Below are 11,939 nucleotides of genomic sequence, written 5' to 3' on the forward strand. Positions count from 1 at the left end.
AGATGGCCTTGAACGTACAGTGTTCCTCCTACCTCTACCTCTGTAGTTCTGGGATTAAAGATGTGTGCCACCATGCCTGGCAATGACACTTTTCATGGTAGAAGTTAGCAGTGCTTTTGTCTTCATTCATTTATGACAGTGTTGGAAATACAAACTCAGGATACCTCAAATATAATTATCTAACCATGTTCACTCGAGCATCATTCTCCAAAGCCAGTATATGTTGTCAAACAAGTGATCTATCACAGATGAAAGAATAAAGATAAAATGGTTCTTATTCACCAATAAACAAAAATTAAATTAGTCTTTAGTTACAAAATGACTTGAGATGATCATCATATTGTCATGAAGATAATGAAGTATAACATGGATGAACAAATATTATATCCTTCTTTCATGTCCATTATGAACATTGCCACAACACTTGACAAATTCGTTTGAAATGTCAGAATGTTACATACGCATTTAAAAAGATAAGTATTGGGCTGGAAAGATGCCTTAGCAGTTAAGGTGATTGTCTGAGAAGTATAAATACCCAGTTTTCATTCCAAAGTACCCACATAAGCCTGACGTACAAGATGGTGCATAAGTCTGGAATTTGTTTGCAGTGGCTACACACCATAGTGTGCACATTATCTTTTTCCTGATACTTAGTTAGACACATTTCTCTCAAATGAATAAGTAAAAATAAAATATTTTAAAAAATGAAAAAAGATATTAGTCATCCAGGCAGGGTTGAGATAAAAACTGGTGTCAGACTAAAAGACAGTGTGGAAATTGGGAGTTCTCTCTCTGTGTGTCTCTCTGTCTCTCTATCTTGCTTGATCAATTTGGCCAAGGGTTTGTCAATCTTATGTTTTCAAAGAACCAGCTCTTTGTTTCATTGATTTTTTTATAATATTTTCTTAGTTTCCAATTCATTAATTTCTGCTGTAAGCTTGATTAATTCTCTCCATTCAGAACTCTTTTGGGTGGCATTCTTGTTTTTCCAGTATGTTTAGGTGGACATTCAGGCTATTTATTTGGGATCTCTCTGACTTTGTAAAGAAGGCATTTAGGGCTGTGAATTTTATCCTTAGTACTGCCTTCATTATTTACCAGAAGTTTTGGTAATTTGTGCTGTCATTATCATTCAATTCTAGGAATTGTGCAATTTCTTTTTGATTTTTTTCCATGACCCATTCATTGTATAAAAGTGCATTGTCTATTCTCCAAGAGCTGGTGGAGTTCTTGTTGTTTCTCTTGTTGTTAATTTCTAGCCTTAAAGCTTTGTGATCTGACATGATAGAGGGTGTAACTTCAAATTTACTGATGCTTTCTGCAGAGTGACATTACCTCCCCATAATGCAGGACTCAAAACCTCCATGGGGTTGACCTGTATCCCCAATGAGGAAGTCCTCTCAGAAAAGGGGTAGGAAGGAGGGAAATGATGGTCCCATTAAGTGTTGTTTACATGCAATATATATCTACATCTAATTTAAAAAGAAAAGAATAAAATTGGGGAAATAGCATAGACAAATGATTCTGACACATAGCCTTAAAATGATTGTCTATAAAGAAAAAAAGATATGTAATGACTTTTAACTGCATGTATATATGGAAAGGAAGAGAGCAATGTTCCATTGAGAGTTGTTACTCATCAGACAGAAAAGGGGAAAATAATCATCACACAATTGAACGCCACTTTCCTGACCAAACTCTCACAATAGATTGGTTTAAATGCAACGTCTGTTTGCCATGCTCTCAGGTTACTACTGTTCTGAAGAAATAAAGTTGCATTTAAGGTATTTCCTGCAAAGCCTAAAGACCCTGGTTTGATTTCCCAGGACCCACGCAAAGCCAGAAGGACAAAGGGCACATGCATCTGGAGTTTGACTGCAGTGGCTGGCGGCGTTGGTGTGCCCATTCTCTCTCTGTGTTGGCCTCTTTCTCTCTGTCACTGTCTTGAATGAATAATGAATACAATACAAAAAACAACAAAAAAAAAGAACACTGGAAGTTTATTTACCTGTCTAGAACCATAAAATCATATCTTCCTCAATAAAATAAATGTAATTACAATAATCAGTTCAAGAAAAAATAAGCCAGAAACCTATCAAAAGTTATTATTTCCTTTCTCCAAAATGCAGACGAAAATGAAATAAACATACAACTGGGAATCTTTGAAAGTTTGAAACCAAAGTGAAAAGGAGGAGTGATAAAATAAATGAAAAAGGTATAATTTAAAAATTAAGCAGGAACAAGTTAGATCATTTGCATTCAAATATTACCATAATCATTGATTTCTTTGGTAAATTAATTTACTCCTTGCATGCATACACTGTGCCCTAATGCTTGCATATGTGTAGCATTTTACTGTTCAAAAATAAATGTAGGTAATTCATCCAATTGAAACAATCATAGGAGCTGGGGAGATCTTAGTGGTTAAGGCACATGGCTGCAAAGTCTAACAACCTGAGCTTCATTCTCTAGTACCTAAAAACCCAGATGTACAAGTTAGTACATGCGTCTGGATCTCTATGCAGGGACTAGAGGCCCTAGCATGCCCATTCTCTCTCTCACTCCATCTCCCCACCTACATCCCCTTCCTCTCTTTGCAAATAAATAAATAATATTTTTGAAACACAATTTTAATTTCAGAGGAATGTCTCTAAGGTGTCATGAGATATAAACATAAACTTTCCTAAAAAAAAAAAAAAAACAACTTTGAAGTAATAGAATTTCCATGGGATTTGAAAGTTTCTGTGCCCATGCAAGCTGCAATGGTATCAATGGAGTAATACGTTCAGCCACATCCACAGAAAAACTTTTCTGGCCAACAGTAAGACTAGGGCTGATGTTGTTTCTACCGTCATGTCTGCAGTGTCCCTGAGTCCTGGCAGATGTGATAGTGATATTGCATCCAGTGAGGTGCACTCAACTGTCATTTCTTCTCATCACTTTGCAGTATACTCAGTCTTTCCAGTTATCATAGCTACTTATGAAGAGAAGACTCTCTAGTCAAACATGAGAAGCACACTACTTTACAGGCTGAAACATAGACATAAAGAGACAATTTCCTGGGATCAGTATCTCCATTTACCCAAAGAACAGAAGCTTTTCCTCTGTGGCATTTGGGATTCCATGCCATGGGTATTTGATTCTGTTTTCTGCACCACACATGAACTCCCTCCCCTTGAGTGTACCTCAAATCAAATGAACTCCAGAGCATGAGCTACTTTGTGCAGCTGGCATGCATGGGTACTGGGGAATTTAAACCAGTTCATCAGGTTTTGAAGCTAAAGGCCTTAACCACTGAATAATCTTTCCAGCTCCTACCATTGCTATTTTTAAAAACAAAATTTATCCTGAGAATAACTGTTTCCTCAGAAGCATAAATAAACCTTCTCCATCATGTTGCCTAACTATATTCAATAATAAACATCAACTGCATTTTAATGATGTCAAAGTGTCATTTCCATGATACGCTAGAAAAAAAGGCTAAATTAAGATGATGATATTATAAGTCACAGGTAACAATGAAAGGAATGAAAATCTGAAGCGGAAGTGAAAGTAAATGAGTGACAGTTTTACTGCTACTGTTCATTAAATATTTTAACTAAAACAATAAAGGATGAGTAATGGGAAAATATTTCCTGGAAATCAGTGATAGCTACATCCACCAAACCTCCTTCAAGGATGATTGACTGGCTTGAATTTCAATGTTGTAGAGAAAAACTCAAAATGTTTCAGGTCCATAGACAAATTATCTAGGGTCATCATAGCCCCTTTCTTGTGACCTAGAAATCTGTGGCTGTTCCATTTGGGATGTACAAGTAGAATACCCAGCACCCACCAACTGTAACCCTAACATTGTTTTCAGACAGCATGTGGAGCTACAACAGAGATACTTCACTTAGTTCTAACCCACTCATACGATTTTCACCCCAATTTATTTTAGCAGTACCTTGATATATGGCATTCTTTGTTCTCGTACTATTAAAAACCTCACTGCACTTGAAGTTTAGGCTGATTTTGGGTAAACCTAAATCTGTGCCCCAAGCCATGGTCACTCGTATTTGGTCCAACAATGAACCATCTCTTTTCCATTGGAGATGGGTTCTTTTCCTGTTAACAAGTATGAGACCCAATGTAAAGCTTCAATTTTCACAAGAGGAATCACCCAGTTTTGACAACAGGAATCACATAGATTGGCAACTATCTACCCACCTGGGACCAGTTATGTATCTTATAACTCTATCATGAGACAACTATATCTAAAGTAAAGTTGGGGAGATTTTTCTGTGGTTTTTCCCTTTCTTTTATGGTTGATGATTCAGTTGCTCATTCTAATTTCTTCTAAAAGAATCTTCTCTGTTGTATACTTTGTTTTGTTGTCATTTGGATCAAGATATTCACTTTGTTTGCTTAGAAAGCATCTTGGATTCTCGTGATTTGGTTTGCTTCAGTTTGACTAAGAAATTTGAAAGCATATTGGTTTCTGGTCATTCAGCTTGGAAAATTGTTATTGTTCATCACATTCTCTCCTATACCTTTCACTATCCAATTCAAGGAAGGAGAAATAGCTTTACAGAGTTTATTTCATTAACTGTGTTTTTTATTGCTAGTAATTCTAACTGGTTTTTCTTTATTATTCCTATTTTCTTTTTTATGTCTAGTATTGACCTCTTTATTTCATTAAATTGAAGTCCTGTGTCTTCTTTGATTCCTTTGATTTCCTCCTTGACTTTTTTGAACATATTTATAATCATTCTTTTGAAATTTTTCTCAGGCATTTCTTCTAACTCATTCTCGCTGGAGGTCGTTTCTGATGCACTAATACTTTTGGGGGGATTTATAATGTCTGGATTTTTGGTGTTTCTTACGTCATAATGTATATATTTTAGTATCTGGGATTATTTAATGATTGGCTTTTCTAGTTAGCTGGATATTAGAGGTATCAATCTATATGATGTTACATATCTTCATGGTAGGAGCTTCAGGCACTAGGTGTGGCTCTTAAGGTGCTCAGAGTATCTACAAAAGTGACCATAGGTGTTGGGTTTGGCTGCTATGAAAGTATTCAATACAGACAATTTTAACTAAACAATGTACACTTTCAATAAAAAACAGAATAGGGTATTTATCCAAGAGTAGGCATTATTACAACCAGCTCCTCTATCTGTCCCTTAGGCTGTGTGCTGACCCACCCACTCCCTTAATCCTGACAACAAGGGGATTAAGATTTCTGGTCTGTTGACAAGTCAGCTTGTGACCAGGTGAGACCCTTTCTTAATGTATAACAGAAGAGGAAATGAAGCCACTATAAATCAAGAAGCAACAAACAACAAGCCCAAAATATAACTTACTTAAGAATGGCAAATCTGACCATCCATTAGATTTAACATGTAATTTATCCTGATATGGAAGGTGCTATTAGCACTTCTGGTTCAGGCTTATATACCAGGTTTATTAGGAGGGTACTGACCTGGTGTAATCCCACTTACATTTTGGGATGATTTTGGCCTCAGTTATGCGGCGCTCCTGCTTGGGTCCTGCTGTCAGTTCAAGTAGGCGTGGCCGGGTCACTGAACTGTTTTATTCTCTGGAGCTGGGCACTGGCGGTGGGGGAGGGGAGGCTGCTAATGCTGCTCTAGTTCTCTCAATGTTCCACCTGTTCTTCTACCTTCTGATCTGCTCCTCCATTGTTCATTACCGTTCTCCCTTCACATTTCTTGAGTTTGTGGAGAACTCTGGTGTGAGTGGAAAATCCCCTCACCTGGCTTTTCCCGTGACTCATCCTGAGCCTGGCATTTGCGGTCCCATGGACTTAGCACTGCTGCTCCAGGAGTCAACCACTGCTGCTGAAGCTGCTGCTGGAGGCGCCGCTGTGGTCCTGGGGACCTGCTCGAGCTGCTTCTGCCAGCCTATGTGGGCTCTGCATGCTCTGGATCTCTCCTACTTCTCCGCTGACATTTCAATTTCCTATACACCTCAGTTTTACTAAAAAGTGTGTGTTTTGCTGTTTTTTTTTTTTTTTTTTTTTTTTTTTTTTTTTTTTTGGCTTTTCCCCCCTTAAGCTGCTTTGGTGTGGTACCTACACTTCCATAGTAACTGGAACTCCCCAGAAGGAGAAATATTTGGATGAAAACTACCATTTGGTACTTCAGCTGATTTAATGTTTACTTACCTTTGAAGTAGTTTAAAAAAAAGGTGAATGGAAAAGTAGTATATTTAAAATAAATTATAAAAATATATGACAAGAAAATCTAAGTTAAAAGATGTTGAAAATTATGAAAGTTATAAGAAACTTGTACGGATTACAACATAATTAAATAAAAAGTGGACAAATATAGTAATTCATAGCTACCCTCATATATGATTTTGTGACCTCAATTCTTGCAATCATAACAAATTATGTTCTAAAGAAAAAACTGGCCTACCACAGTTTAGAATGAAATCAAGCATGAAACAGAGTGAAGAACAATTGTCTGATTCTATTCGATGCAAGCAGAGAATGGACATCACCACATCTTTACTGTAGACTCTCCAGCAAATGAAGTACTCTGAGCTTCTGCTGAAGAGGGATACAGGCAAGGGCAAGATAAGTATCCTATTGCTGGCAGCTCTATCCTGTTTCAGGTTTCATCTCATTAGATTTATGAAATCTCTTGGTCCATGTGATTTGAATTTTAGTATTTAAGTCAGTTAGAGTGCCATCATTATTCTTGTACCAATTTCAGTTATTGCAAAAAATGTTCATAGTTAGTATTGTATTACATTAAGTCTACTATTTCATGACAATAAGCTTGAGTGTTTTCACAAAGATGTAGACTGAAGATATCAATTTATAAGTACAACTTAGAAACATAAATCAAATGACAGTGAATAAAAACAAGACAGGCATATATTTAGAAAAAATAACAATGGGTTCTTACAATATCTGATGGTATGAATTACAATGCATTCACACCAAGTCTGTCAATACATAATAAATTATACCTAGATTTCATGTCTATGGAAATATTCCTAATTAGGTTAATAGTTATCCAAATTTTCCATGACATGTTATGTAAAACACTAAACGGGATTCCCTTGTGATGTATATGAATAACTGGTTTTGTGCTATTAATGTAATGTATATTCTACATAATATATTGCTTTTAAAAAGTGAGAAAGAGGCCGGGCGTGGTGGCACACACCTTTAATCCCAGCACTTGGGAAGCAGAGATAGGAGTATTACCATGAGTTTGAGGCCACCCTGAGACTACATAGTGAATTCCAGGTCAGCCTGGGCTAGAGTGAGACCCTACTTCAAAAAATAAAAACAAAAAGTGAGAAAGAGGGTTGAGAGATAGCTCAACTGTAAAGGTACTTGCCTGAAAAGACTAAGGACCCAGGTTTGATTCTGTAGAACACATGTAAAGAAAGATGCACAAATTTTCACACAAGTCTGGGGTGTTTTTTTCATGGTTACAATGTCCTGGTGTGCTGATTCTATATCTCTCTCTCTCTCTTTCTCTCTTGACTAAATAAAAATATTTTTCAGTCAAAAGGGTTACAAGAGATAAAATGGGCTCAGTGGTTCAGGTGCTTGCCTGCAAAACTTGATGACCCAGATTGATTCAAAGGAACCAACACAAAACCAGATGCATATGGAAGCGCAGACATTTGCAGTTCATTTGCAGCAGGCTGAAGCCCTGGTATTCTCTCTCTCTTTCTCACTCTCTCTCCATAAATAAATTTATATTTTTAACTTTTTAATATTCATAAAGGGAAATGCAAATGTAGAGTCATATATAATATCAATATCAACAATGCTTATATCATCGCAAATGGTGAAAATTTGTTCAGATTAATAAGATTTAAAAAAAACAGATATATATTGGTCTGGAGAGATGGTTTAGCGGTTAAGCGCTTGCCTGTGAAGCCTAAGGACCCCGGTTTGAGGCTCGGTTCCCCAGGTCCCACATTAGCCAGATGCACAAGGGGGCGCACGCGTCTGGAGTTCATTTACAGAGGCTGGAAGCCCTGGTGCGCCCATTCTCTCTCTCTCCCTCTGTCTTTCTCTCTGTGTCTGTCGCTCTCAAATAAATAAATAACAGAAAAAAAAAAAGATATAGAGTCTTGAAATCAGACAGTCACTTTGGAAAGGGTCAGTTCTTGTAGTGAAATAGTCACTGGGCTGTGGCCTAATGTGTCCCAGAAGACATGATTGGAAGGGATGCTGTCCTTGGCATATTTCATATGGAGTGCATTCTGTCAAGTGCATGAACTAGTTTCCATTTATTTTAAGCTTCAGTTACTATAATTTCATTAGTCAAAGAAAGCAGTTCAACAGTAACTTGAAACAAAGATGTACTGAAAAACCAAGAACAAATAATCAGAGTCAACCATGAGATTATTCCACACCAGAAAACAAAGAAATGTCATTGCAGTACATTGATGATTTTGCAAAGGACAGAAACTGTGCTATGAAGAAATCATGAGGGTTGGGATAAGAAAACATTTATAAACTTGGCTATGTCTACTCAAGTACTTCTATTAATAGCATTGAACACCCAAACATCTGAAGTGAGAAATAACGAAGAAATAGATCAAATCAATTTAGTTCACACAGTGGATTCCATTTTGTATGCTAGGTGGAAGGGTTTTGTTACAATTCTACTATGGAGAGCACTGGTAAATTACTCTCAGTGGTCTGTCAACCTGAACTCTGTCATTAATATAAAAATTTTTAATTGTTCTCACTTTGCTACAACCAGAGTAGATAGAGGGTCTCACTGGAAAACCCATGGAAACAGTTGCTTCTCTACCTGGATTTTGTAATGTGGGAATTAAAATAAACCATGTGAGGTTTAAGGGAGGAAACTAGGTTCTGGGTTGGTACTGGAGGACAGGGAGTAGATCTCAACATTTTATTAGCACATTCAAAAGTGAGTATAGCAGTGTGAGGCTATTGGTTATTCAAGAAACGGATCTATCCTGTGCTTCTGTGCATGTCCTGAAAATCCAGGATTTACAATCATAGGGCAGGAGTATATCCACAGTTTCTTTTGTCCTTTGTATGATAAAACGTCTTTGAAAAGTACCAGTACATAGTAGGATACCTCATACTTCCCCAGATCCTCAATCGGGTGTCACACATAGTCTTCTATTTCATTTTACAACCCAGGACCTTCCCCAAGCTTCAAATTTTCAGAGGGCCTTGGGCACTGATTTAATATTATCTGCATCATCCATACACAGCCCTTAGTACCCTGGTAAGCTCATCTTCCCATATAACCTGTGAATCACCCCAACCAGCGCCAAAGTTAATCCCCATGGAACCCCAGCATCTCACAGAGCTGAGTACTTCCACCAGCCCTGTTGTTTCCAGAATTCCAGCAACATTACATCAACCACAGTTCAAATTCACATTTTAATGTTTATTTCATGCCATGTAATTATTACCAACCCCCAGTGTGATGATAGATTCTCTCCCTGTCCTCTCTTCCACTGGCATCACTTCAGAAAGCCAGTACCAGATTCTGAAATTCAAGATTTTGACCTTTACCACTTTTGCTCAAGAACATTGCAGGACTCTAGTTATATCTCAATGCCCAATGCAGCAACATACACTTCCCAGTGTCACACACTTACACGTAAATACAACACAATCCCATGAGCATTTCAGCAACTTATATTGTCCCTAGATAGACTCCCTAGCAAACCCATGTGACCTACAGAAGTATACCAAGCCCCAGTATCAATCTGGAACATGATACAAGTCTGATATAATCCAAGGCTAATTCTGATTGAGGTCGTGTCCCAGTCTGGAACCACTCAGCCCAGAAACAGCCCAAAGATTCCTATAAAATTCCTACCTCTGCCCTCTGATCCTTGGTATCATTCCTGAGTCCAAGAAGCTTCACTGAAACATACATTAAGGATCATGGCCTTTCCATCCCACCCTTGGTTCTATGCTTAGTGTTACACACATACACCTGCCACCACACTGATATAATTTCACAATAATGCCATGTCCCTAGCCTCCACGATCATCCCATTGCTCTTAGAACCCACCTAACAACCAATTTCTCTAACACTCTGGTGTCCATGTGATCCTAGAGTGACATACTAACCTCTCATCCACCTGATTACTGTGTTATCATCCTCTAGTACTAACTGAATTCTTAGCATCCTCTCTAATGTCAACCATCCAAGTTGTAGCTCTGTCTCCCCACCACAGCACCACCTCCTGACGTTGATGCCAGTTCTATGGTCAACTTATACCCAGCCCCTCAACTGCCATAATTGACCCCAGAGCTTGGTTTCCCCTGTAATATAAAACAGCTAATGGATTTACCAGAGTTTATCTGTATCCCCTGGACCATGTCATTGTGATACTGGATATGCATATCACTACGACACTTCTTTTCTAAGAAAAGCATCAATTCCCAAATCTCCATCAGCTCGGAATCTTGCATTCAGAACACCAAATTTCATGAGGGACACCTGAAAGAAACCACCATAATCCACCCCTGGCTCCCAAAAACTAATAATGAAGCATGATACAAAATGCAATGCATTCATCCAACTTTAAAAAGGAAGTGACATGATGGAGAGTGGGGTTGTGAAGGGGAAAGTGAGTCAGGATGGAATTATCATGGCGTATTGTCTAATGTTATGAAAGTTGTCAATCATAAAAAATAAGAAAAGGTCCTGCCACATGGTGAAGGCAAGGAAAAACGTAATTAAAGATAGCAACCTATTTTGTCCAGTAACATAGGTGTTATTACATTGCAAGGCAATGGACAAAGTAGAGCAAAATCAACTAACAAGTGCCATAAAGATTGAAGTCTCCTAAACCCACATCTGTCTTAGGTTCTATCCTTCCAGTATAGTGTAATTAATTGCAACAATGCCATAGCCCACCCCACCCCCCTTTTTTAATAAAAACAACAATAAAACTTGGGAAGACTGATCTTTCTAAGAATAAACAGTTAAAGAAACAGCACCATATTTTACAAAGGTAAGGAAACTCATAAAAACTGTAACATAAAAATGTATTCTTAAGAACAAAAATGTAACAAGAGGAAGCCTGACCTTGTGGTGAATGCCTTTAATCCCAGCACTCTGGAGGCAGAGGTAGGAGAATCACTGAATTCTAGGCCACCCTGAGACTACATAGTTGATTCCATGTCAGCCTGGACCAGAGTGAGACTCTAACTCAAAAACCAGTGTTAAATATAACTGTGCCCACCTAAAACATTCATAGTCAATAAAATTTATCATACTAGATAGACTGCTTTTTTATATATGTATCTGAATCCTTAGTACTAATTTCCTCCTTTGTTGAAAGTTAAACAGTTCAATGGTGCTTGATGATGCACAACTAAGACCACTGATTCACAGAGTACTGGGTAAAAGCCGATGAATTGGGGCCACACTCAAGAGGTCAAGATCTCTGACTGCAGCACCTAACTTTTTAGAGTGTCATATTTTATTGGAAATAACCAGATGATGTTCACAGTAACAACAGGTTGGGAGTTAAACCACATAGTTGCATACTGTTAAACAAGGGGGCCTATTACAAGAAGTCACAAAGTTATGTAGGTCACATAGGGGGACTGAGACAAGAAACATTCTATGTAATCACAAACATATTTAGAAATAGAGATACAGGAAGGTCATGTTACATTGCACAGAGGGGTCATCCCATTCCTTGGGTAAGAGTAAACACCTGCATTTTGCAATAAGGCCTTTGCTAATGATTCCTGGAACAACTACTCCTCCTCTTCCTTCCACTTCTTTTTTTCTACAAAGTACCAGGTTTTATTTTATTTTATTCTTCTGTCAATCAGTAACAGACAACAGTGAGAGAGGAGCTACAGAAAAGATGCTCACTCCAACATAGCCCAAGAAAAAGGGCACTGGAGGTAGGAGGACCCAGCGAGCTGTGACCCTGCATTTGGCTG

At 37.9% G+C, this 11,939-nt stretch overlaps 1 protein-coding gene across 1 annotated transcript in view; it reads left to right on the plus strand.

Moving 5' to 3' along the window:
- The first annotated feature begins 2,853 nt into the window (after nucleotides 1-2,853).
- The window catches only part of LOC123457069 (nuclear ubiquitous casein and cyclin-dependent kinase substrate 1-like), a 10,277-nt gene continuing 1,191 nt past the window's right edge, over nucleotides 2,854-11,939 (plus strand). The window contains exon 1 of the mRNA XM_045141157.1: nucleotides 2,854-2,946. Within this exon, the coding sequence (XP_044997092.1) occupies nucleotides 2,854-2,946 (93 nt within the window). The remainder of the gene's footprint in view (nucleotides 2,947-11,939) is intronic.

The sequence above is a fragment of the Jaculus jaculus genome, chromosome Y (assembly GCF_020740685.1).
Source record: "Jaculus jaculus isolate mJacJac1 chromosome Y, mJacJac1.mat.Y.cur, whole genome shotgun sequence".
Classification (NCBI taxonomy): Eukaryota; Metazoa; Chordata; class Mammalia; order Rodentia; family Dipodidae; genus Jaculus; species Jaculus jaculus.